Source organism: Pseudopodoces humilis, chromosome 3, assembly GCF_049639895.1.
Source record: "Pseudopodoces humilis isolate 2021_Gansu_Grassland_sample_001 chromosome 3, ASM4963989v1, whole genome shotgun sequence".
NCBI classification, from domain to species: Eukaryota; Metazoa; Chordata; class Aves; order Passeriformes; family Paridae; genus Pseudopodoces; species Pseudopodoces humilis.
In genome coordinates this window covers 101,911,442-101,939,436 of record NC_142202.1, presented here as the reverse complement: position 1 = coordinate 101,939,436, position 27,995 = coordinate 101,911,442, and the positions used below count along the sequence as shown (strand labels likewise).

The 27,995-nt window shown below is 37.2% G+C and overlaps 2 protein-coding genes across 2 annotated transcripts in view; one reads left to right on the top strand and one right to left on the bottom strand.

Annotated features, from left to right (window-relative positions):
- Nucleotides 1-1,178: 1,178 nt before the first annotated feature.
- Nucleotides 1,179-21,005, bottom strand: DDX1 (DEAD-box helicase 1). The gene is made up of 26 exons (XM_005521849.3): nt 20,945-21,005; nt 18,959-19,010; nt 18,025-18,088; nt 17,471-17,500; nt 17,142-17,238; nt 15,590-15,637; nt 15,389-15,472; nt 14,052-14,135; nt 13,539-13,615; nt 12,229-12,301; nt 12,044-12,120; nt 11,246-11,360; nt 10,609-10,747; nt 9,514-9,574; nt 8,267-8,365; nt 7,538-7,627; nt 6,749-6,937; nt 5,676-5,727; nt 5,097-5,243; nt 4,330-4,421; nt 3,724-3,796; nt 3,204-3,276; nt 3,036-3,078; nt 2,713-2,808; nt 1,835-1,955; nt 1,179-1,506 (listed from the first exon to the last, which is right to left on the bottom strand). Exons 1-26 carry the CDS (start codon nt 20,958-20,960, stop codon nt 1,376-1,378), a joined length of 2,223 nt encoding a protein of 740 aa, XP_005521906.1. The 5' UTR covers nt 20,961-21,005; the 3' UTR covers nt 1,179-1,375.
- A 1,777-nt stretch (nt 21,006-22,782) lies between these two features.
- NBAS (NBAS subunit of NRZ tethering complex) overlaps nt 22,783-27,995 on the top strand; it is a 161,626-nt gene continuing 156,413 nt past the window's right edge. Inside the window, exons 1-2 of the mRNA XM_005521850.3 lie at nt 22,783-23,234; nt 27,569-27,623. Coding sequence (XP_005521907.3) covers nt 23,091-23,234; nt 27,569-27,623 — 199 coding nt within the window. The 5' untranslated portion in view covers nt 22,783-23,090. The remainder of the gene's footprint in view (nt 23,235-27,568; nt 27,624-27,995) is intronic.

The window sequence follows — 27,995 nt, the reverse complement described above, 5'->3', positions numbered from 1 at the left end:
CCTCTGATTTACAAATATTTCCCAAGATATGTATGTTTAAACTAAATGAAACTGATGTTAATCTCAGCTTCAACTGGCAAACATGAATGATTTGATTTCTTCTGCATCTAAATGATTTCAGGCATTGCTATCAATTAATTTTGATTGACTTACAGTTGACAGATTTCATGACTTTTGTCTGACAAGACCAAAAAAACGTGATAAAACTTTCCTTCCCAAGTTCTAATGATAAGCATCCCATGTAACCTCCCCTCCTCTCCTTGGGATCAAGTAGTATCACAAATTACTGTAAATGCAATACTTTTTTTAAATTAATGAGAAATCTGGTTTTTATTACAAATCCCTGGGTCTCTCAGTCTGCCTTCTCCAGGTAACACTACAAATAATTATTTGCTCAACCTGAGTTTAAATTGATTGTCACTGATTTTTGCAAGGGGGTGGAATGTTCTGGGAAAAGAAGACTTCACAAAGAAAGCAAAAATTTACTTGGATTTGGGGTTGTCTGGCATTCCCAATGACCTGAGATATTTGGATGGCAATTTGCAGGAACTTTCTAATTAACATTTAGAAGAGTCACTAAAGAAACAAAAGCTAAAAATAAATTCTAAACCTGATAGCAGTAACTTCATCTGAATAAATTCAACCTGTCTGAAAGCAGCACAAGAGGCATTAAATACTTCAACCTACACTGCTGCATGAAAATCTTTTCCTGCAGTTTTGAAATGCTTTTCCTCCAGATTTATGAAGTGCTTCGATACTCATATGGTACTTCCCTATGAATTCAAGAGTATTATAGAAATATTCGTAACAATATTGCTACAATACTGTAAAATCCATTTCAGAAATTTAAGAACCATTAACTTTGAGAAGACTAGAACTACAGAATCAAAATGCAGTTTTCAGCCTAGATACAGGCGTTTAGGATAACAACAGCTTCAAATACATACTTCAAATCTGGGTTTTTTTCTTATTTAATATCTTAAATATAAACAGCTGTCTGAATATGAATCTATCTTCAGTCAGCCCAGCATTAAAAATTTACAGTACACAATTATTTTAAATAGAAATATAAAACTCTCATATTTGCCTAACTACTCTTGAATTTTTGATAAATCAACACACCATGCAAAGAAGGATACTGCAAAATTAATCCTTTAAAGAAAAAAAAAACAAAACCATTTCATCTTTGAGTTGTTTTATTTTATTAGAACAGCTAACTCAAAGTTAACAGTGTTAAACACTCTTGTTCCTCATGCAAGAAGTGTATTTAGTTTTAACTGCTTTCTAACTACTTCTACTCAGAGACAGTGTGGGATTTTTGTATTTGTAGGGCAGAGTATTTATTAACTCAAGCCTTCTTTCCAGTGTGGCACAATCAGAATGTTCTGAACAGCTGGTTAGGAAGATAGCCAAGATGCAAGAAAGATGTCTGAGCCTCCTTTTCAAGGGCAGCCAACTCTTGTACTGTAGGTGCCAGAATATCCACATGGCCTTTATAGAGTCCACCTGCCAAAAGAGACACAATCTAAATTATGTGTTCAAAGTAATTTTTCAGCAGAACTAACAATGCCCAAACAGTAATTCACAAAGTTAATTACTTTGTTAAACAAAAAGCACAAACCAACAAAAACAGGTATGCACATACTCTTGTCACTTCCAACCCGTAGGCTGCATGCGACAAATGCAGAAGATAGCAAAGAACTAGCAGCTTTTTATAATTAATTTATTTATAATCTATGATTTATTTATAATCTATTATTCTGTAGTTATACAGGAGGCAACCAGGAAACTAAACACTGTATAGCAAGGGAACTCGAGAGTAGTTCATTCTTACCACCCAAAGCTCTTTTCTGCCCATATGTAACTTTCCCATCAAAATCATCCACTGGTACTTTTATATCTGGTTCAACTTGGGCAATAGTGCAGTTCAAGTGTTCTTCAATCTCCCCCAGCAACTAAGAGGAAAAAAAACCAAGAAATCTTTTAAGTACTCTTATAGTCCAAGACTAGTCAAACTAGTCTTCTGAACAGTCACATTTGAGTAGTTTGAACAAGAATGGTACACAGAAAACTATTTGGTCACAGATAAAGAAGACTAACACATTTTTATTAGCTCAGACTATGCAAGTTCATTTCCAATTTCAGCAGGGTTTTACCCTAACTAGAAGTCTTTATTTCATACGCTATCCTACCTGTATGAATGAGGCTACTTTACAATAAAGAGCTCATAGTCCAAGCTTATTTTACCACAGATGGGGTGTATTTGCCCTTCTTAATTAGAGAAAGAAGGGAAGTATTGCTTTCTAACATACATTCACAGCTGGTATACAAATCCCTATGAAAAACCTACTTAAGTGACAAACTATTTCCAGGTTAGAGAAACAACAGTCTCAAGCATTGGTTTTCAACAAACCATCTAAACTGAAGTGTGTAACTAACACACTCTAAATCTTAACAGATTTTGATTAGGAAGACTGTAAGGAAGCTGAAGGTATGACTCCAACAAAATTGGCTGGGAATATTAAAATAAGATTTTATAATTACAACTTACAGAACACAGAACTTGAAGAGTTTTCCAATTTATTCTTTAAATGGTATCACAGGTTATGAACACCCTAAGACTAGCTTTGTACGTCAAGTACACAGGTCAAACAAGAACTTTATTCCTGAGTCTTTTAGAGGAATTAGGGAACATTTAAGCAAAATCCTTACCTGCATCTCATTGTACCATATGGTACAACCTCCTTCTTCCTTCAGTCGGGTGTTATAGCATCCTTTTCCACGACTACTGCATACATGATACCAAACCTAGAAATAATGGGAAATGACTTCTAAACTTTGTGAAACAGAGTTTAATATATTTATTTCAACTAATTATAGAATGAAAAGGAATTCAGGAATCTGTTTAAGTTCTCCTTCAATTAAGCATGGACAAACAAGCAGTTTTTCAATGCAGGATAACAAAGTCAGATAGCAGCTGTGGATAGAACTTCAGTAAATAGTGTCTGTTCACCTTTGCTTTGGAGTATAATTACCTTTTCTTTCTCCTTTGCCACAAGGGAGATTGCCAAACCCATCCTGAAATATTAGGGGAGAAGGAAAAGAGAAATGTATTTAATGTATTTCAGTAACTATTGCCAACTTGTGAAACAACAACAAAAAATACCAAGAAAGCCTGGTGACTGCTCTGAACACACACCTACCTCTCAGCTCTGCCAACTCTCCCGATTCGATGAACATAGTTCTGTTTTTCATCAGGGAGTGTCACGTTGATAACTGTAAGATAGATACAGTCCACAGAGAACGCAAGATTTTTTTTAATGTAAGAGGTAAGGTCAGAGATCAGACACCTAAAATATGATTTTGATTGCTGCAACTCCTCTCCTTAATCTATGTATATACTTTTATAGTCTATTACAACAGTTCCAGGTGTAACCAGCAATACCCGCAATAAAGGCTCTCACTCTCAAACTGATTTCTCCCTGATTACTTTTTGGAAAGAATGGAAAACCAAATGAACAATTTACAAAAATGCAGAACATCATCAGATTTTTGAGAACTTATGGTTAACAACCAAATTAAATATTGCCTAATTTAAGCCTTCAACATCTACATCTCTTAAATTTATGCTAAAGGTCATATATTTATTTTAACTAGTGGACAAGACTACGAATATATTGAAACTCGAGTGCAATTCATTCATTTTAAAAAATTTTATCTTACCATATGGAACGCCGTGAATATCAATTCCTCTAGCAGCAACATCTGTGCAGATCAAGAAACGGACATCTCCTCTCTGCAAAAACAGAGTTGTAAGGAAGTGTTGTGCTAAATATAGGAAGCAAAATCCCAAGCAATGAAACCATAGTCCTCTGCACTTACTTCACCTTAAAGTGCCTCTCTACATTTAAGAACACTTCAAATAAAGCATGAATAGCTTGGTCAATTTACATCCTTGTTTCTTCCCCCAACACATAAAGCAAGCAAAAATCAACAAATGGCTTAATCAGAAGTAAACTGTAATATTTTAATAACTTTTTTCTTAAAGTAATCAAGTGCTAAACACTTTAAAAACAAAAAGTAATTACTACAGAGTTTAAAGTTAGGTTTTTAATTCAAAATAAGCCCACTATCTTCTCAATTCAAACTCACAAAGGTCATATTGATTACCAGTAGACATCCATCTACAGGAAATGTGCCTCAAAATTTCAGGAAGTGGAACATAGAGCATTTGAGAGCAATTTAATTTAAATGGAGAACTAGGAACAAAACATATGAATTTGGATAACAGGAGGTGAGGAAAAAGCCTTCAAGAATCTGCTGCATCACCTTAAATCTTTCCAGATTTTGCTTTCTTTCCTGAGGTTTTCTATCACCATGCAGGCAGACACATGAGAATTGATGCCCCTTCCTATCAGGACCTGAAAGAATTTATATGTATTAATAACATCACATTTAAGATATGACACAATCATACAGAACTGAAAAAAAATCTAATGGGTAAAGAATTTTCACAGGCATTGAACTGGAAAAAATACACAAGACAAGTAGTTGAACACCCTTTCTCCCTCTTCCCCAGAGCACATGTGTGTAGCCATTTCTCCTTACTCCTTCCTGCTCTGAATTTCCCCATTTATTCAAATGCCTGTCTTCACCTTTCTCCTCACACATCCCCTTTCACTGTTCCTGTGCTTTCTTTCACATTTCTCCTTCTATGTTCTTCTCTTCTTAGGTGTGAACATTTCTTCCCAGGTCTCTTGCCCTCACCAACTATCAATTTTACTAGTGTGTTACAGCAGAGGTACCATTTATCTTCTCACTGCTTCAAATGTTGATGCACCATGGGTTTCCAGCCATTTCAGGTCTGAAACAGGTACAAGAGAATTCATTGCTTTTTTTCACACAGGGCACCCCTGCAGCCACCTGCTACAAAAAAACTCCTGAATTTTACGCCCAGTTAAGTATGTAAAAAACCTGAAGCACAATTTTATTTGTGCTGTGTCCCAGTATCAGTGATCTCCATCATACAAATTTGGTGTTAAGAAAACACAGGAAGTGGGAAAAGTGAGCTGAGTAAGGTTGATATGAAACATTACCTCCGCCCTGTTGGATGAAGTACTGCTCCATATTATCACAGTCTATTTTAGTCCTGCAGAAAATAATGGCTTGGTCCATCTTGTGCTCTTTGATTGCCCGAACAGTGTATTCTCCTTTAAGAATTTTAATAGCTTCAGACCACATTTCTAAATAAAAATAAAGAAGCTATTTCACTCAAATTGTTTAAAAACATGAGGAACTTTGAAATGCATACCTTGAGTTCTCTAGCCTTCGAGTAGACAGTTAAACTTTTATTATTGGAGCAAGCAAGCTAAACCTTCAGTTTCTACCTCTCCCCTCCATGCTCCAAGGTGATGCAATACCGAAAGAACAAAACCACTCAGAAGTTTCAGGTTTCTTATACACACCAAAAAACACTTGTCCACAAATCTGCAAAGTATATATTCAAGTCTCTTTCCCATTCCCCAGTTACAGAAACACATTTCTCTTCAAGACAATGAGAATGTAGAAATAAAATTTTCGAGGAACATGACTCAAGGCCAGTGTCCACCACAATTTACGTTTACTTCAAAAGATTTACAAAAATTTCATGAACAAATTTTAGTGTCGCTCATTACCTGGAGTGTTAGCGCCAGGTCTTGTATTGTCTTTTGCATGTACTTCATCAGTCTAGGAAAAACACAAACAAAAAAGCCCCCCAAGTCAGTAGTGCACTTCACAGAAAAATACTTAAATCCATTAACTTGTAACTAGGAAGAAATTAAAATTTAAAAGTAATTTTAGCATTTTGTTTTCCCACCAGCCATGTTTACCTACCTTTACCTAAAGGCAAATCTTGTGTTTAAGAACACAAAACTTACTCATAAAAAAGGGCAATAAAACTATTTATGTAGACACTGGATAGGGAACACCTTTGAATAACGTGAAGAATTAAAAACACCCAAACAAACCTGAATAAAATATTGTAAAATATGGTTAAATCACATAAACAGTGGTTCCTTGTTTTTTCCCCTATGATAGGCTGAATCAGATATAAACTTAAAATCCAAAAGAAGTAAACTCATACTAAGACTTAATGGAAAGGTACTAACATGTGACAAACAGAGGTTCCAAAGACAAAGAAGGATTAAGAAAACCTATTGTAACTGCATCAGATTTGCGAAGAAAAAAATATGGTTCCAAGTTATTCAGAACTTGAAGACTGAAGACCTGAACATCCAACACCTTCACACATGAATAGGTGTCAGGTGAACGTAGAATCTGGAGTCTCAAATGCAGTCTGATATGAAACCCTTCCTGTAAAAACTGCTCATCTCACATGGCCTGGAGACAGAACTACCTTACAGAATGATCCATCTTGGCAGGTTTATTTCCTCCTGCCAAGTCAGGAAAGAGGTACAAAGAACAGTAAGGCCACAGACCATCAGCTGTGAAATGAGTAAAAAAGGACAGTGCCATTGTTCTCTAGTGCAAATCAGACTGTCACTCTATCAAGCTTTTCCACAGTCATGTTTGTAATAGAGCTGTTCAGAAACAGTTTTATGACATCACTGATAAGATGCTGACTACCATGGAACAAACCATTACAGATTAAGCTGTTTCGATAGTCAGCAAAGATCCTTCAATGTTAGGCCCCTGTTCTGAAGGTTAAGTAAGTAAACATGGACAAGTAACATCAATTTTCACTTACTCTGATATGATTCTTGCCGAGCCTTTCCCAGAGTTTATCTGCTTTTGGATTTACAGGCACAACTACATGGTGTACAGTTTCAGGGACAGAATCTTCTCCTTTCAAATCAACCCAGGTGGGAAAATGCATGATTTTTTCGGATAGTTTTTTCACATCAAAAGAATGCAGTGTTGCAGAGCACACAATCACCTGAGAAAGAGAGTCATATGAATACTACTGAAGATAAGATCCTCCCAATCCAAAAAGGTGGGAGTAGAACTGGATAAAAGTTATGTAGTTGAACAGCATAATAGAAGACAACAGAAAGAGTCTGGATTTCCTCATCATCAGTCCGAAAGCCACTCAGTTGGCAAGAGTCAGTACACAAAATAAATTGCTTAACTGTTCTCTTACAAAGATCCAAAAAATTAGAAGGAAGAATAAAAAACTATTGAAAGCTGATGAATCAAGATTATTAACACATCAGAAATCATAATGTATGTATTCAGTCATGTTTTGCTGTATTTATATCTAAATAATTCAAATTAAATTGAAAACTTCTGAACACTACACTTCAACATCTAGAATACTAAAAATACATATCCACAGGCAATTACTGACCATGTGTTAGTTATGGACAAGAGCTTTAGCAAACTCCACTTCAAAGAATCATGCTCCATGCCAAATAATAGTCAACAACTGAAAGCGGAGCATACCACATACTCAAAAAAATAGCCAAGCAAACAAAATAAACAAACAAAAAAACCACCCCACAACAAAAAAAACAAACCAATCACAAACATTCTATACCTGAAGTCTCTTTCCATCTGAGGTTATCTGAGGAATTTGACTGTGGATCCTGTTTATGAAATCTGAATAGCCTTGGAGGAGAAGGCCATCCTACAAGGGGATGAAATAAAAGAGGCGAAGCTGCAAATCTCTCTCTTTTCTCAGTATTTATACTTGAGTTAGATAAGTAATATGCTCTTAGAAGTTCTTGCTTTTAATTAGCTGGACAGGTCAATGCATGGCAGGGATGTTACTACTAAGGAGAAAAAGCCCAGTAAAGAGCTTCATAAGAAGCTCAGCAGCTACTCCTAGCTAATACCCAAGGCATTTGAACTTTTTGAATATTCAGTTGTACTAAAACAGATCAGAGAGATGCCCTTATTTCACAGCATATTGAGTACAACATTCACTGGCTTCAAGACCTGCCAGGTTAACCAACACTTTTATTTTGTATTTGTCTTTTGAATTCCCTGCAGTGACAGGGAAAGACTTCAGTACTTTTTAAATATAGTTTGAAATATATTTTTCTATCAGAAAAATTCCAAACAGATTTAACAGAGGAGCTGTGAGGACAGGTGGGAAAAAAAAATAGGTTATTAAGGCTGAAAACAATGACAGGATTAAGCTGGAACAGTCTATAGTATCTGATCCACTTTATTATCAAATACTACAGAACAATCATGCTTCACTTTTTTTTGCAAATATTGTATTTTAGAATAGAATTTAAATAGCACTTAGTTCTCTACATACAGCTTCGTCCAGAACCAGGAATCTAACTTGAGATAAATTAATCTTCCCTGTTGAGACCAGGTCATCCAGCCTTCCAGGAGTTCCAACAACAATATCCACCTATGAAGTGCATAAAGAGTATGTAACTAACTAGAGGTATTGAAAGTGTTATCTAAGCTTAACATTACAAGACAATTATCAGCATAACGCTTTGTCTTCTACTAATTATAACTTCATAAAATCCTAGAATAATCTGAGTTGGAGGGATCTCTTGAGATCATCTGGTCTCCACTCCCCACCTTCACATGCAAATCAAGGACAATTTCCAAGTTACTCTAGGTAGCTGCCTAATACAATTTTCAGTACTGTTTTTGAAAGCGATCTTACAACCTCCTCTCTGGGCAACCTGCATTTTTGTTCTACGGTCATTTCACTAGCACAACCTACCTCAGGGATGAAGCCTTCCCTTATTTGGGAAGTGCTGTGCCCCTTTTTTTCCTTCCCTGAACCCCAAGCTGTGTAATTTTGTTATCTAAAGTCAACAAACATATTTGTTTTTAAACGGGGATAATTTTTTTTCACGGTGGACGGATACAAAGTCTATCAACTATAGAAATAACTTAAGATTTTACCAAACAGAAGGGCTCACAATCAAGAATTTATCATTCACATGGAAGTCAAATAATCTTCCAGTTTAAGTAGGCTTAACAGAATATTTGTATTTTGGCAGCTAGAACCACTAGAATATTTATCAATAGTGATGTGTTTTCACTTCCAAAAGTGAGTCTTAAATAAAAACAAGACCCTGTGACTCTTCTCCTTACAGTATGATTGAATCCATTGTACATTCCATGCTGCTGAAACCAGACCACTTCCTTCTACAAAGGACTGGTTTTTAGTGTAGGTTCGTCTTGATAACTGCAGACTATTTTTATTCACAAATACATGGAACAGAAGTTAATAGGAAAACTGTCTTGTTGGTCAAGGACAAATGGCAAACAATTACACCGTTAAGATTTTCAGGAGTACTCATGCTTCAACAGAATTTGACCACTGTAATTTGAGTACTCTTAGTTCTTGTATTGACATGAAAGCAAAGGAACAACTGCTAGACTGGTGCAACATGAGCTTGCTATCAACTGTACATTTCCTTTTTCACATGTTTCTTATTCTTATTACATCAGTTAGCACCACTAATATCCTCTAGCAACATCATAAATTACTTGGAACCCAAATGAATAAATCATATGAAAAAAAAGACAACTTACACCTTGTTCCAGTACAGAGAGTTGATCTCTTGCAGCAACTCCACCAATGATTAGCAGTTCCCTAAAATTACATCAATATATTTGACATTTACCCATTTGTTATATTCAGAAGATATACTAATTTGTGTGAAGACTGATTCTTTTATTGATAGCTGACAATTAACAGCTTTGAACAGTAACTTCAAGAACAAAATAATAGAAAAAATTAATTTTGAAATTCATCCTTTCATACAGTGTAGTAGTGTATTGCATTTAATTCAAGTGAAAGCTTTTTTACCAAACTGTATTTGAACGTGATTACTTTATCACTGCTTCATTAAACAAATTAGCACCTTAACCAATGTCATCTTACAAAAAAAGTTTCTTAAAAATCAAGAAAAAATTGTAACTTAACTCAATGAAATTTCTCGTGTCCTTGAAAGTTAGAAATACAAATAACAGTAAACTAAATGAATCTTTCATTGTAGCTTGCCCATTCCTATTGCTTAGTTCCAGCAATTCTAGTAAATGCACTCTTACAAACAGATTGCAGTTTAGAATTGGGATATGTTTAAGTTTTAGAAGTACAGTCAAAGCAGAGGCAACTTAAAACCAAAGCAACTTATAGATGATTCACTTTTCAGAATTGCATCTCCACGATGACTTGTCCTGTAAACACATTAATTAAAGAGAGCAGACGCTGTATGTAACTACTTGATGAAAAACAAACAAAATGAGGAGGCAGGAGATGGGGACATAGGAAAATGTTTAGGAAAGAAGGGCAGTAAGCCGATAATGTTTTTAGTCAAGAAAAGCATGTGAAGTATCATACTAGTTATCACTGCTAATTAAAAAAAAACAAACCTACCCAACAAATTTGTTATATGAGAAAAAGGCAGTCCACAGATAAAACACCAAAAACACCCTAAGCGGTTTAACTGCAGTTGCAAAGTCAGAAGTTCAGTTAGTAGCAGATTATTGCTGGTAATAGTATCAGCAGCACTGCACATTATGGTTCACTTAGCTACAAAGTGGAAACCTCCCCTCCACCCAATCTCCCCATGAAGTTACATCCATGGAAAATACCATAAATGCAACTACCGAATTCACTATTACCTTAACTTGGGATTATCAACGTATTTTTTGAACTGCTTCACATTGTTCAAAGTTTGTTCTGCCAGCTCTCTTGATGGTTCTACAATCAATGCTTTTGGAGCATTTGGAAGGTTCTGTGCTTGAACCACTTGTGCATTTCCTAAGTGGAAAAAAAAAAAAAAAAAAAAAAAAAAAAATCACCATTAAGACAAACTACATTCTTATTCTGGAATTTTTTTACAGGAAACAGATTTGGATTTTTTGTTAGTAATTAAAACCTAGTAATTCTAAATGCTCCATTAAAAGGTGATGTGATTGCTCTCTCAATTATGAATAACTTCAGAAAAATGCTCAGAACTTACAAGTGGGTGTACTGGTCATGGATGATAACCCATTCTATTGTGGGTCACACATGTTTTTATGATAACACTGCTGGAAAACTTAGCTGGACTTCTTTTACCTGATGTACTACTAAATTCAAAATATTGAAGACGTGGTTTAAGAGCAAGAAAATCTGGTACACTTTCAAAAAAGCACAAATATTTCTTTGTAACTGCTGTATTAAAGATCTTTCTGACTGCAATTAAAGGGATCAAAAGATGCTCTGTAACACAACCTGAATATAGAAACAAGAGATGTTTGTAGAAATCTAACCTACCTGAGTGCTGTGATTTTACAACACTGCTCTCAGGAGCCTTGCAAAGACCAACATAGCCATCTTTTGGTGGAAACTTGAAATCTTCTTCTCCAAAATTGAATTTCAATTCAGCATTCTAGGTTTCAACAAAGTTGTGTCATACACACAGATTCAAGAGACCACAAAAAATGAGAAACAACTCAATAATGAAAAAAAAAGAAGAAAAAAGGAGATTGGGAAGGTCTTTTCTTCTCACATCTTATACATTCTTCTTCCCCAAGTTGCTGGAACTAAAAGTCATCCCAAACAAACAAACAGAAAGAAGCCAATAAAAAAAACGAAGCATTTTTTCTGAAGTTGTACATTTCTCTAATCACTGAAAGGTTTTGCTAAAATCTTTACTGCTTGAGAGACAGACTCAAAAAGACTAACACAGAAAAATAGTACTACATTACAGTAATGTTAGAGTTCAGAACGAATTATCTTATTTTCAAGCTATTTGCTTGCATCAGTCAAATGGCAGTAAACCAAAGTTTAGCACACAAAACACAGCACTGTTATTAGGAATTAGTTATCCATGCTGCTCTACCTATAAATTCAAGATTAAAATTTGGATTTAACATTTAGCTTAAATGGTACTCAAAGCTAACACACACATGTTATTACTTCAGTAGTGTCTACTGGAAAACCAAAGAAACCTGACTTTACATGCACAGCTGCAGTAACTGTAGGTGGCTATGCAAATTTTATACTTAAGTAGTTCATTAACAAACCCATAAAAATTATAATTATCTTGGACATCTGTAATATTCCTATTACCTTCAGTACACAAGCTGCAAAAAGTGCTTGGTTCCTTATATGTGGTGGGATATCAAATGCAAGGCCAAGGTCCTTCCCTGAAAGTAGGGTTAGTTCAGTCAGACTCTGCAAGTGTGTGCTTTCCTCTCCTTCCACCCCCATGAAAGCATCCAAATAAAACTCCAAAGAAAGAGAATAAAACTTACCATTTTTGGAAAATTTTATTTGTCCTTTTTCTGTGTCTAGATAACACCCAATCGTATCATGCATAGTGAATTCCTGCAAAACAAAAACAAAAAAAGTTTGTGAAGCTAAGACATTTGCAGTGTATTAAGAAGACTTAGTGCTTATATTCTGTCAGCTTTCAGTTTTCTTACCTCTCCCTAATAAATGTTGATTATTGAGAAGTCAAGCAAGCTCAATTTGTTTCAGTAAGACCATTGTAAATAGAACAGATATTTTTATTTGACTACAAGTCTTCAGTAAACTGTCCAATCGATCTTAGATATTTAAGCATTTATTACTGCTTTAAATTTACTTCAAAAACCAAACACAATGACAATAATACATTCAAGTCATTTACCTGGAAGTATTCTGCACTATGGAAAAGCACATTAGTCATGCAATGTAAATCTAAGCTTAGAACAGCAAACATTGCATCAGAAACCTGTATTTTTACTATAATAAAAGACTAACTCCTGAAGATGACGCTATATGCATTTTATAAATACTTGAATGTTTTAAGTATCTTGAGATCTGTTCATTTTAAAGGTATTCAATAACATTTATGTATTATGAAGTGCTTCTAAACAACAGCTCAAGAATCACTATTAAACAAGCTACAGTAGTCCTAAAAGTTGCAAGTTTTATGACATTGAGTTCATTATTAGCACAAAAAGGCTTGATTTTCTGCTGTAATACTAATTTATATAAATTATGTTTAACATCTCAATTCTACTGCTACACTACACAAAAAACACTACAGCTATTCCTAGCAGGCATTTCAGAAGTGTACATTAAGGTAGTGGCAAACTCAACTCAAAAGAGGTAGTGCACTCCAACTATGTCTTACTAGCACTTAACAATGCATTTTGACAGATTAGAGTTGTCCAATTACTTCTATTTTAATTTATAGTAAACAGAATACAATGCCCAGACTTGATGTTCACAGTGTATACAGATGGGTTGATTTATTCAAGCTACAACTGAAGTAAGTCAAGACAAGTCTCGAGAGGTCAATTAACTTTTAACCTGTGACACACAGCAAAATTTTAACTTCTAAGTAGGAGTTGATATAATTGCAGTTTAACCACTATCATGTCTCAAGCTTATAACTGCTTTTGTTGGATCTTTTAATAAGCTTTTATTCAAGAATGCTTCAGTGTTCCATAGTACTTTTGTCCAGTAAGTCTCCCTTAGCAGTGAGCACTATTTCAAAAGACATTTTATTGTAACAGCACAAAACTAACACGCAAAACTTTTAATTATATCTCTGCCAAAAACAATTCAAGCTTACCTCACCATAGCTGTCAAATTGCTTGTTGTGAGATTTCTTACCAGTGCCACCAAAGCCAAAGCCAAATTTATCAGTGCCTGAAGACAAGACAATAGGCTTTTATCTTTTGGTTGACAGGTTATACCTTTTCCTCCTGGTATTAGCAACTGAAATCTCCAACACTACTGCATAAACAAGTAATACACACTGCTAACTACAGATTTCTGACCCAGATGCACCAAACTAGTACTTTTGCAGCAGTACATTTTTCAATTTTACTAGTCTCTAGTCATCTTCATCAAAAAGAAACAAAACAAAAAAACCATAAAAAGCAGAAAGTCACTGAAGACAACAAAACACTGTCACCACCGAAGACTTCCCCTTAAATAGAAGGGAAGTAAAATGGAACATGTTATCAACTTGCCAATATTGGGAACCTTCCTAAGGAGTTTATTCTCTGCAACACTAAACAGGACTCCCTCCGTTCCACGTCAATGTAAGAACTAGCTATAGGTTCTTCAGAAGGAAACTCACCCAGATCTAATGAAGCCTGCATAGTTGACCAACCAACTCTGCACAAGCCTTGGTCATGACAGGAAACTTCATAGTAGTATTTCCCTTTAAAAGAAAAATAAATGATCTAATACAATACCCAAATTCATTAAGGTGGTTCCATCTTGCTACTTCCAAGTCCATACAGATCTAACATTCCCAGTCCTGCTAAGCATGTCATAAAATCCCCTACTGTGTTTGTGTGAAAAAGTTTATGTGTACCTTTGTATGGAATGAAGAATGAGCAGGCAAAAGAGACAAAGTACACACTGAGAAGTAGCGTGTGAAAGGCTCCAAAGGAGTGACACGCAAGACAGAAGAGTGCTCCTACTGAATGCACAGGAACCGATAAACTCAGGACACAGGGTTCTGCAGAATTAGTACCAGACCACCAGCATGCCCCAATACCAACACTGCTTTTGCTGCTTGAAGCACATCCAGCTGGCTGTTATGTACACACAGACTACAGAATTATCTGCACACCCCATGAAAGCAGACTGTTTAGGGTCTTTCTGAACACACCCCAGAACCACTGGAGTATGAGGATGACTTCTTAGTCAAACGTTAGGGCTGGCCTCTCAACTATTGCTACAACCACAGAACCGTGAAATTTTTGCATGCACACATCTATCTGTGTGAAGGCTGCAAGGAAACAACTTGAAGTACTGTGTGCATAGCCATTTCCCAACAAAACCACATTCTGATGAATATTAGTTAGGATTCTGCCTCCTTCAACTCAGTCTGCTATTGATACCTGAAGATTTTTAGCTTTCCATGTATACTTCACTGATTTGTAGCTAGTAGTGTTAAATGCCTAGATATAACTTCCTGTACTTTTCCAACTTTCTTTCCCACAGTGAACAAACTCCTTGATGCATTCTTAAAGTTTTGTTTAGTCTTGCTTGTTAGCTTACCAAGGACATTTTATTTTGTACCACATATCATAGACATAATAAGGTAGAGCTCTATTTTAACAGCCCAATCTTATAGAATTCTATGAATCTAATTTGGGGCATGGTTTTCCTGATGTTGTGTACCTGCAGGCTTTCAAGTAAAGGTTTGCCTTTCTATTATCATTTTAACGTAGTTTGGGAAGGTTTTATTCTACTTTCAGACATCACTGTCAGGGAAAAAGTAATTTACAACACAAGGAGAACAAAACAGAGATATTTGTCATTTCCAAGTCTTAAGCTACTAAATTTGGTCAGATGGATAGAAAGCTTTTAATGTAACCATCTACATTAATAATGGCTGACAAGCAGGCATTTCAGCTGAAAATTTTCTAGAAGAGTACTCAAAACACATCACTTTATATTTACCTTTAGTCACACCTCTAGTTGCTCTGCATCCATGCCATTCTTTAATCTCTCTGCTTTGACAACACAAACCATCCGATCCAATTGCTGAAAATTACAAGACAGTTTTAGTTGAAGAAATTGCCTAATTGCTTTTAAAAGAAAATTTCATGCCTGCTTTCCTCTAGTTTAAAATGTTCGTAAGTGAACAACAGGACAACTCACCAAAAGCTGATCCTCTGTCATAGGGGTTCATTTGCCATTTATTGAGCACTAAGTTTGAAAGACAGTAACAGAAAAAGCATTAAATCAACAAAGCAAGCCTGAAAAACTCAAATTAGAAGCTCAAATTGTTTCTACAATGTTTGGCTTAATTTTGTGGAGAAATAGCTTTGTTCCAATGAAATCCGTATCAGCTCAAAATGAAGGCCTACAATCTGAAGGAGGGGCACAAATGCTTAACGCAAAGGTATTCTATGGAAGTTTAGATTATTCCACTAAGGAGAACACAGATTAAGTTATTTAAAAATGCAACTGAAAACAATGAAGACTTTTATAAAATAAGGCAGTTTCAAACAATCACAACCAAATTCAGATAGTAAATATCCAAAACTGTATTAAGAACGACAAATTCAAAATGTGTTACTTGCGATTTCTGTTCCAAACTTACATTAAGATTGTTTTCCAAGTGGTAAGTTAAAATGCTGTTACTAAGGAGCTAAGATACATACACACATAGAATTTAAGACTTCATTTTTCATGTGCTCAGCAACATGCTGCAATAAAATCTATACCTGATTTAAAAAAACCCCAGATGTCATTTCAATCAGGCTTACTGAGTATATTTGCATATTCATATTATATTCTCTAAAGGAGGATTTTATTTTAACTTTTTATTTTTTTTAAGTTGACTTTACTGCCACCAGTGTAGCACTAATTATAATGATGACAACTTCTATAACATCCTCAGAGTGTTGTTTGTGTAAATATTGTTCACTTACATAAAATCCATCAATACCACAGACTGGACATAGGTACTGGCTTTACAGTTCCAAGCTAAATTATATGGATGCACAACAGACTCTCAAATACTGTGAGGATATTATCATAGTTACAATCCATTCTATACAGCTGAGTTCTGGCCTTGTGCATTTCCTGCTCAATTCAATGTTTACCAGAACAAATTGTAGCAACCCAAGATGTTGTTACTCAATTCCAAAACCTAGGCAGGTGCCAAAAGGAACACAACAGCTCTACTCGGCATAGCAGAATTGAAAAACCCTACACTGTTACCTCAGCCACACAAAAATATGTTTGAGCCTAGAAGAGCTAGAAGCTAGAACTTTCTGCTCAAGCTCACTTAAGAGGCCCAAACCAACTCCATGGTGTCATAGATGGTCTCACCTATTCCTGCAACAGAAAGATGTTTTTTAACTCCTTCTTTTAAGGTGGACAACACCACCACTTCATATCTTGCAAGGCAATAACCTAGTACGGCTTTCAGAAGAACACTGGAAAGCAAGGTGTGGATCAGCCAGCCTCAAGCTGAAAACAAGAGCATTACTAAGAAATGCACACCAGTTCTTCCCATGATTCCACCAGTAAACTTATATTCACTGTTTAATATAACATTGAAAGATGATATTCTGTTTATATTATCCTGAATTATGGAAAAAATACTTATCTAATGGCAGGTTAACCTTACCCCTAAAAGTGACAAAATCAACACTAGTTAGCAGAGTTTTGAATTTAAGGAGTGTGACATATAAAAACTTACCTGCCCCTCCAGTTTTAATAGTGGCTTTTCCTTTCTTGCCTTCCATTTGGTCTTTCAGTGTTTCATAAACAATCTGGATAACTGGAATGCTGAAAGCCTATAATGAAAAGTTACTTTCATTCCACAAGTTATACACTTATTTCCAGCCTTGTTTTCAGGTGCAATACCCACAGCCAGAAAGACTGAAATACATTCTTACATATATGCTGCTAAAGACTATTACCAACAATGCTTAAACACATATACACATTCTCTGCATATATGCATACACAACACCTCTCACCACTTAAAGACTTTTACTTTCTGTTAATTTAAATTTTATTACTTACACCAGTTTTTCCACTCCCAGTTTCAGCAGCCTATAAGAAGAAAAATACAAGAGTTTAACCAGGAATGTAAGGACTCTTCTAGAATTCTATTTTGATAAACTAAGTTTATTTTTTAGGAAGTATTATTTTGTTTTATGGAATGAAGAGCATAGAGATCCATAAAAGACATGATGAACAGGGCATACTAATCTGATACTTTTGAGGTTATTGATACTGCAGCATTGGCTTAGGCAGTATCAACCATGTTCCATACAGAGCTATGTCAGGTATAAACAGCCAAAAGGAGAGTAGATGAGATCAGACAGCCCTCATTCGTGTGGCAGTGCCTGTCAAGAAGTCAAAAAATAAAAGCCTAATTCCCCCAGATTTCATCTGCAAGAACAGCTGGAAACACACCAGGAACTCAAAGAGGATTTTACCTAAGAATATACTTTTGAATTAGGACAGGAGAGCTAGTCTAACTATGGACCCATGTGGAAAGAACAAAACTGACCACACTACTAACGATTAAAATACAGAGGATTTATATGAATAGGGTTATCCTGCAGACATACCATAAGTACATCACCACCTCCCAAGATCAACGGGATGGATTCTGCTTGGATATCCGTAGGGAGACTACAGGAAAGAACACATTAACACACGGTAATGTTCCATGTAAGTGGAAAAATAATTTTTTACTTATATATTCACAGAAACCATGGTCATCTGCAATATAAAGCAGGTAACTGCTATTCCCCCTGGTTTGCAGCAGATTCAACTGCACCTTGATAAGAGACTCCATCTCACATCACTATGCTAAACTATAAAAGAAACTTATTAACTATATATTCCTTGTCTTCCTTTCTTGAGTTTTTCTTTAAAGCCACTTGTGCAGCCCTTACATGATTCTTGTTCAAAACCAGAAAAGGAAATAAAAATAACTAAACATAACCAGCATTTTCAGACAACTGAAGCTAATTAGTACCATTTATATAAGAAGAAATACATACATTAAGTTTGTCCATATTGACAACATTCTGAATGACAATTCAAAACAAACTCTGAAGTTAAAACATTTTGGCCAAACAAGTAACCAAACACAAGAATAACTTTTTTAGAAGACTGACACACAAGCATTAAGTTTGAAAAACACAATCACAGACCACAGTCTGGAAAACATGTACTAAACTAGCATCAATTATGTGACAGTACTTAATCCAATAACCCCATGATACATAATAAATAAACCAAAAGCACAGAGCCTTTTGTGAAACAAAAGGAGTGAAGTGTAAGAAGTCATGCTCTGCTTGTCCAAGTTTAAATGTTACTGCTGCAGTCACAGTTTGTGTTCTTAAGTCTTCCACACTACAGAAAAGCACATGATATGCAAAGACAGTTAAAGGAAAACACACATCCACTTTGCTTTAATGTGACAGCAGAGGAGTTTTAAGGAGCATGTCATACATTGACGAAAGGAAAATTAGCGTTTGTCACACTCCTACTTACAGCCAGTCCATCTCCTCCACTGCTTGAGCTATCTCAGGCATAACACCCATCTCTGTAAGACAAGCAAAAAAAGATCCAGCAGTGTTATTAACCTTACATTGCCCACAAGATTGCCAAGCATCAACACTTCCAGCTACAGACACATGGAAAACCACGCTTTTTGGCAACAGCATGTGCAGCCTTCACTCCAGCACCCACTGATAGAAAGGCTCTCCCTTCCTCACAGGCAGCTTTGAGAGCTGTCCCAGCTTAGAGCAGAGTAAGTCAGGCATACACAGGGCACGGGGGCAGCTACAGACATAGCAGCAAAAAAACCAAGCTGGAAACAGAGCACCTCTTCAAGCGCAAGGTACTTATTTTTGCACCTTTAAGGAAACTGCCTATGCAGACAACAGGGAAGACTCAATCATAAATACCCAACTTTCTCTACACTTGAGGTGCAAACAGCAGAAAAAAACCTATCCCATAAGGACTTTAGTTCACCAAATCTTGCCTGACCCACTTGATAGCATGTACAATAAAAAGACAATGCTTTGATTTTTATGAAGTTACTAATTACATCTACCTTTGAAAAGCTTTTTTCCTTGGATACCCCTTCTGGCAAACTCATATCAAGGTCTAATGGTTGTACCTCAGATACAAGTTAAATATGGAGCAACATGCTTTTATGTTGATAAACAAATCCTCCATATTTAAAAAGGAAAACAAAAGAAACCTGCAGTTATTCAATACAGGCATGAGGAAAGCAGATCCTAAGCACCCCAAATGACGGCAACATACAATCAAAATAACAATTTATCTGTTGGTCATCTCTTTGGGTACATAAGGTTACACTACAACAATTCCCTCAACTATAAACATGCACCATTCCAAGCAGAAGTTTTACACACTGGCCTCTGCACTGCCACATGCTGGGCTTCAGACACAGCGTGCAGAAGCACACACACTAAGCTGGGCTGGTGCAGATGGATGCGTGCAGCCAAAAATTATTCTTCCATTTGCTATAATACAAATGCTGTAAGAAACGCATTTCATTTGTAATGTGATTTCAGGAAGCTTTAATGTTTTCAAGTGCTGGCCTTTACACCTACAAAAGTAGGCAATCCACACAAGCAACAAAGTCAATAGCAATTAAAATCACTTCCTACTGATTGCAGGTTAGAAACAAACCCGTACATATTTTTTTCCCATATACTTCCAACTCGCAAAGTTTAATTCAACATAAAAATACAAGAATTTAATCAAAGAATGACACCGTGACATTCTCCTCAACTACATCCAAGTTAATCCTGCTGCATGCGTCCAAACTGATCCCTAGATCTCGGGGAGAAGCTTCAGCATTTTCCCCCCATGATTAAGATGCAAAAAAGTTCAGTTAAAATGAACAAATGAAAAACCCCATACACATTAAAACTTTACAGAACTCTGATCTTAGCTGGTTGCTTATTTGTACAGTATCTGCATGGGGAAGGGGACACAACAGTGATGTTTCCTCCTTTCATAATATTCTTTTGGATTCCAGTTTACTATTACATACAGTAATAAAAACATTATATAGTTTATATAATATACATGTTTTGCTAAACTGTATCACGAAGCAGAGCTTCTCTTATAAAAAGCCAGTGATTATCCATTGCTATACAGACAACAGGTACAATAAACCTCCTTTTACTGAAACCAGTCAGCATAAGGAACGAGCCTAACTTTTAAGCAGCCCCTTTTCTAGATCCACATGTGCAATAAAACCTGCAAAACCATTCCGATAACCACTTCTCCCAGCCTAAAGAAGCCCGAGGACACGGGGAGAGGCACCTATATCCCCCGCAGGCCTCGCAACATGCGGCCTGATGCATGGTCAGCCACCGCGGGCCAAGCTGGGACGGCGACCCGAGGAGCTCCCCCGGCACTGCAGGGAACCCGGGAACCGGCGGGCAGAGGCGAGAGGCTCCCTTAGGGCCGAGACCCCGCGACCCCCGCGCCACGTACCCGAGAACGCCGCCATCTTGGCCCCGGGAGCGCCGCGAACAGCGCAGAGCGCAGGCGCGAGGCCCGGCCGCCGCTTTATGGGGCCGGGTGGGCGCAGGAGCCGCCGCGCCGCGCGTTCCGCCCCGGCCCGGGGCCGCCCCCCGGTACTGATGACCAAAAGCACCCCAGAGAAAAACGCACCAGATATGTTAGACAGACCCTAATAGGGATACTTTATGCCCCAGTTTTTACAGAAGTTTCCCTGAATTCTGCACCGTCTTGTTCTAGGGTAACTTCTAGTGGGATTAAACGCGAGAAACTTCGGGGTTTTGTAAAAAATAAAATGAGATTGCAAGTGCAGAAATGCAGCTTACACAGTTACATCACTGGGAGCCAATGGTGCATGGTCTGCTCAGTGGAAGGCACAGTATGAACTACTGCCTACTGCTTTCCATTGTGAAACAGCTTCAATCTTTGCAAAGGCAGCATGACATAGAGACATCTCTGGCTCAAAAGCCAAAAAAACAAGCACCTCTGACAATGTAGTTCTCTTGATTACTGTGTTGCAATTTGAATACTGGTTTTGTCCTGGTGGTTTGTTTCAAGATCTTTTTTTAAAACTTGCTGAGCCCTACTGGCTGTTAACTTATGCTCTAGAAACTGGTGTCATGCAGAGAAAAATACAGCAGTGTATTTTATACCCTTCATACCAGGTTGTTTGCATTGCAATGGTTTCTCATGTATTAATAATTCCTTTGGGAGTATCTTCCTTTGATGTGCCTCTTTTCTTTCAGTATTATTCACTATATCTGTCAATCATTATTTTGCTTGCTTTCAGAGAAATGACAGAACTAGTGATTCTTTAAAGGCACAGATATGAATAATGTACAGATTCAACCATGACTCTAAGGAAACCTGTTTGTAGGCAGACCTTGATATCAACACATAGTGCTGCTTGTTGGTGTGAACATGGAGTGTAATTTACTATAAATCTCCCACAATTCTTTGAAACTTACAAACACAATATTATACTATTTACTATTGCTTTACAAGCTACATTGTCAAATATAGCTAAAAAATACACAAACAGTAAAATGACATTTTTTCTCAGTAGTTTTTTCTTCTTCATTTTTTTCCCAAGTATCCATCAGAGCTTTGATATGGCCCTGAATCCCTAGTTCCAGAATTTCAATTTTTTTTAAACCTAATTCTAGGCAGCACAGTTGCCTACAAGAGCTTACTAAACACAAGCAAAAATTAGACTGCAGGAGCAGAAGTGTCAGGATGTGAAGCAATTTTATTTCTCTTTTACAAATGCTTTATAAAGTTGCAGGAAATAGGCTGAAACATCATTTTTAAAATAATTACATCACAGAACCAATTAGGTTGGGAAAGACCTCTGAGGTCACTGAGTTTAACCTGTGAGGGAATACCACCTTGTCAACCAGACCATGGCACTGAGTGCCATGTCCGGTCTTCCCTTAAACAACTCCATGGATGGTGGTTCCACCAACTCTATGGGCAGCCCATTTCAATGTTTAACAACTCTTTTTGTGAAGAAATCCTTCCTGGTGTCCAACCTGAATCTCCGCTGGCACTGCTTACAACTGTCTTCTCATTCTATTGCCAGTTGCCTGGGAGAAGATTGACCCCACCTGGCGACAGCCTCCCTTCAGGTGGTTGTAGGGAGTGAGAAGATCTCCCCTGAGCCTCCTTTTCTCCAGGACAAACACCCCAGGCTCTCTCAGCTGCTCCTCATCAGACTTGTGCCCCAGACCCTGCCCCAGCTCCCTGCCCTTCTCTGGACACGCTCAATGTCCTTCCTGAGGTGAGGGGCCCAGAACTTACAAACAAGCTCATTTTATCTGCTTGAGAGCTGAACGCTAGGAACTCAGACTCGTAGGACTGAAATATTTAGAAGTCCTATGTAGCACCATTAAAGTTGAAAGAACAAATTGCGAGAAATCCACCTTTTACTTTTCCCTCCATTTTTGCCCCTACTCGGTAAAGACTCAATCCCCAGCCCGAGGTCTCTCCTGCACCGGGCGGTCTCTGTCCCGACCGCCCGCACGCTCCGGGCCGGCGCCGCACGAGTTAAAGGCGGAGCCGTTTGGCCCCTGCCGGGCGCCGTCGCCGTGGCGGAGCTGGGAGGGCGGGACGGCCCGGCATGGCCGCCGCTGGCGGGGACAGCGAAGGGGCGCCCCGGCAGTGCGGCATGGCCGGCTCCGAAGAGCAGGCGGAGGACGGGGAGGAGAACATCCTGTACGACTTGCTGGTTAACACCGAGTGGCCTCCGGAGACGGAGGTGCAGGTGCGTGTGGCCGCGGCACGGCCGCGGGCGGGGGAGGGGACCGGCCACGTTGGCGCGGGCGGGGACGCGGAGGCGCCGCGGGGATGAGCTGGTGCCTCCAGGGAGGCTCAGAGGGATGCCCGCGCTGTTCCTGGCAGGCACAGGGGGTGTCCGTACGGCTATTGTCCCCTTTTGCCTTCGTGTCACTTAATTCCCCACCTGGCTTGTGCCGCCTGGGATGCCCTGAAGTGTTTCTTGCTTATTGAACAATGTATATCAGGTTTTACTGTGGAGCTGACACAAGCGAAGCTATGGTGAATGAAGTCCGTGTCTCATCTCCAGAAACTGATGTATTGAGAGCGGTGAATCTGGCCTGGTGAAAATAAGACCTTTTATGATGAAAATGAGATCCTCTCTTTGGACTGCTATATTAGTATAGTTGTGTCTGTATTTGCAGGAGTGGGGTAGAAGGCAAAAGTATTTCACTTTATGTCTGTAACACACACAAATGGATGCCAGCGCTTAAGAAATCAGAAAACACTGTTCTTGTTCTCGCACTGCAGGTTTTTAGTTATTTCTGGCTGTTCTTCTTCCCGGGTTATTGGAAAAGCTGAAAAGCTTTTTCATCTTTCCTTTTTCATGTTTTCCTTTGCAGTGTGTTGAGCTTGCTGCCTCTATGCCTGCTCTTGTCTGACTTGGATGTAAAAGGTGCAAGCAATGTGGTTTTATTTCTTTCTGGTAGTGGCTTTTAAGTCCACTGAAGTTTTTAATGCATTTCCCACTGAAAGTTGTTAATGGAAGCATTTTAGCAAAGTTTTACACTTAATGAAAACGACTGTACAAAGAAGATGTAAAAACATCACAAGGAAGAATGTACCTATTAAAAATTACTAGAGCCATACTCAAGAAAGTAGATTTTTATTTATCAGAAAGATATTTTTGTTGTTGCTCTTGATCTGTAAATCCTCAGTTGCAGCAACAGGTAGGGGTGTTTGGAAAATAAAATTGCAGTGTTGCCAGTTACTGACTTAATAGGCTGTTTGTATAGATGAATGTATAGTTGCACCTATTTAAATTTAACTGTGTTTTGAGAGATAGTAAATAGTCTTTGTTTTTAGTAACATATGGAAACAATTTTCCTATTGCAAACCATGAGGAGGACTTAGGCATGATGACACAAGACTGGTTCTTCTATAGCCGTGTTAAGGGGGCACATTTCTGAGAAGCGTCTTTTCTGCTGCCATTAGTGTTCTTGAAGTTGTGTGGTAAGTTGATTAAAGAACTGATTAGTCTGAGAAACAATCATATTGTTTCATATCCTTTTGTTAAGAGGTCCCTCTAGTACCCCTGTAGGTACCAAGGGAGCTGTGGATAGTACGTCAGTGAGGTGATACCTGCCTTTAGTGGTAGCACATGAGGATGCCAATTTAAACTGACTGTAACTACAGTCTGAGGGTCCTCATCTGCCCTGGTAGTCAGAATTTCTAAGCATCGTTGAATTCTGCTTGTCAGCTTAAGTAGATGGTGCTGGTTATTTTAAACTTGGTATCTCTCTCTTGCCTATTTATTTTTAATACCTGTTTTCAGTAGTAGAAGTTGGAAGGTTTGAAAATATTATGCTGTATAGTTTGCTTGGATTTACTTTCTTCTTGGAAACTGTCAGTACTCAAGGGCACTTCTGATAGTCTTTTTACCATTTTAGTGGGACATTGATTTTACACTGACAATCATAGGCAAACAGATTATTTTGTCTGTATGAGTCAGTTTTTGCCTTAAGGTGCCTTAACAGTGATATTACTTAGGTGATTGTGACTTTCCCTTTGGAACATCTGTCTCTTTTAATCCTATTTTTTTCACACTTTTCAGAAAAAAATTGCACCCTACTTTCTTGTAGAATTTAATTTTTTGGAATAAGTGAGGTAAGGAATGGTAGAAAGGGTGAATGCTGCACTGGGAAACAAAATTAAATGTTTTCTTATGCAGTACTCTAGACTACAAAGCTAAGCTTTCACAGGTCTTTATGGACTTTATTTTTCTGTTATTTGAGATGATTAATTTTTAATTGCAGAGTACTAGAACTTACAGCTCTAGCTATTGGAAGATGAGTCTTGTGATGAAGACGTAAAATCATGTTAAATTCAAGACAGTGATAAAAATGGCACAGATCTCTTATATTGAATTCCCAAATATGCTTTTAGTTCTTGTCAGAATTGTCATTGTACTGAACTGTACATTGTACTGTCATTGTTCACCTGTACTGAACTTTCCAGTAAGATTTTTTGTGGGAAGAAGAGGAGGGGCAGGACAGTTATAGCAGTTATTTGTGAAGGAAACACACAAGGAATTGACTGTGCCAGAGAGGAGAGTGGTGTGGAAATCAAGCAATCTGTATTCAGGATAGTGATGCCATTGTATATAGTGCACTGTTTGAGAATGCTGAAATACATAATGAGAATAAAAGGAATTACTGAGTAGTAGATCCATGAAAATAGTGAATGAGGCAGTGGTTGTGGACAAGGTTGCAAGCGAGGACTTGTGAAGTGATTTATGGAAGTATAGGCAGATTGAACTATTGTCTTCAATTTATTTTCCAAAATGTATCATCTGTTATTGTGTTTTTGTTTTTTTTTCATTACAGTCTAATGCTTTGAGATTTCCCCAACACCCACCAGCTCCTGTTCCCCCAAGTAAGCTTGCAGGGTGTGCAAAACATCTGAAACTAAGTGGGTGTCTTGCCAGCAAGAAAGTTACTTAGATTTTATTTCTGGACTGCTGTAGGGAAGGAGTTGTTGAAGTTGTTTTCCCAAGAATGAATGAATTTAAAAAGAAATACAGCATATCTGGTAACCATTGCTTTTGCTGAAATGATAAGAATGAATATATTATAAAAAGTAAAATTCAGGTCTTCAGGATATACTAGTAAATCAGTTTTGCGATGAGTTTAAGATGTATGGAATAAGAGCCTATAGTTTAGGCTTAGGAGCAGACACCTAAAATATTAAAAAAATTCTAAAGAGATACAAGCAATTTTAGGAAATGTTTTTTACTGGGAACTTCCTCATAATCCAAAAACTTTTAACAAGCTCTGCTTTTAAGGTCCCTAGGAAATTGCAGTTCTCCCTGAGGTACTAGGGTAGCAATAAGAAATAATTTATGCTCTCACTTATTTTACTGTAATGCCTTGTTATTTCCTGGCTGATCAACCTGAATGTGGAATGTTATCTATTAGTACAGCTGTGTTTGCTTCTTACATGCTGTGAGATGACAGCCTGGTTATTTGAAAGACTGTTTATGGATTGCAAACTTTACCTAGAAAACTAATCTTCAATAATTTAAATTTGGGAGCCCAAATATTATTTTTTAAGCATAGACTTATTCCAAAATGTTGATAAATTTGTATGTCTTTCAGTGCTTACTGTTTTGTAACTTGGTGAGGTCTGAATATTTCAGTTAAAGAGAAATTTGCTCTATGTATTTTATATTGAATGGAAGAGAAAATTCAGTCATTGCCTACTCTAATTAATGCTCAGTATGTCATACTCTATATTTCTTAAAGATATGAGCATGATTGCTTAGTTTGAGGATTTGTTTCTGGATCTTTCCTTATTAGTTATCCTTGTTCTCTTCTCAGTATTATATCTTTTTTCTGTTTCTTACTGACAAATACTTTTATCTCCTCTTACAGATAAGAATATACATCCTGAGTTGTTTCGTATTCCTTTTTTCTGTGTTTGGAGAGTACTTGCATTTGTATAATGACTTGCTCCTGCCTTAAGTAGAGCAGGCCGGGTGGAAATGTTATGTAAGATGGTATGGAGTAGAGGTGGTTATCTGAGTGGCCATGTTACATAGTGCAAATTGATGTAAAAAGAGTTGGATTTTTTTCAGAAATTGTTTGGTTTTCTTGATGTTTCTGAAACTTTCATAAACAATCTTTATGTAGCTTAGCACTTTGGATATTAGCATAATATGTTGCACGTGAAGTGTTTTGACTGCTGGGCACTGCAGATCGTTGTGGGATTTATTTGACATAAAAAGAATGATTTATAATAACTTACAGGAGAACATAATCAGAAGTCAGTGTCTTTTGTTACTACCCAAAGATTGAGGCAAAGATGGATCAATAGACAATCTGTAGCGCATTTTGTTTATTGCATCTTGGTATTTAAATTATTTGGCGTTATAGCCTGTTCTAGCTTATGCAGTTAAAATAGACATTACATGAAGTAGTGAGTAATAGCAAATACATAAAGAAATTGTAGCTAACCTGATTTAATCAGTGAATGTATGTATGAATATTGTATTTAGGTTAAAATGTGTGACATGCTGTCTGATGATTTATATCATAATTGCAGCCAAGAGGCAACAGAAAACATGGTGCATCATTTGTCATCACTAGAGCAATTGCAGGTAAATATGACTTGTTCTCACATTCATGACTTCTAACACTGTGTGGATTACATGTAAGTTTTACAATATCTGCCCTTTATAGATTGCCTAATGTAATAGAGATAGGGTGTAAGATGTGTTTTCCGGAAGATGTTTTCTAATTGTGAACATGTCCATGTTATTTTTATGTCAATTTTGTAAGCGTTCTTGTCTCAATTAGTTTGTTGGGACAAACTAATAAACCATACATCTAAGAAGTTAACAAGCTTTGTGTTTTGCAAACTCTACTTAAACCATTTTTTTTTCCCCCTAGCTGAACATCTCTTGCACTGGGCTGTTTGCTAGTTAGCTCTGTGAGGGAGTTTTACATCCCGATGATATTACTTTATATAA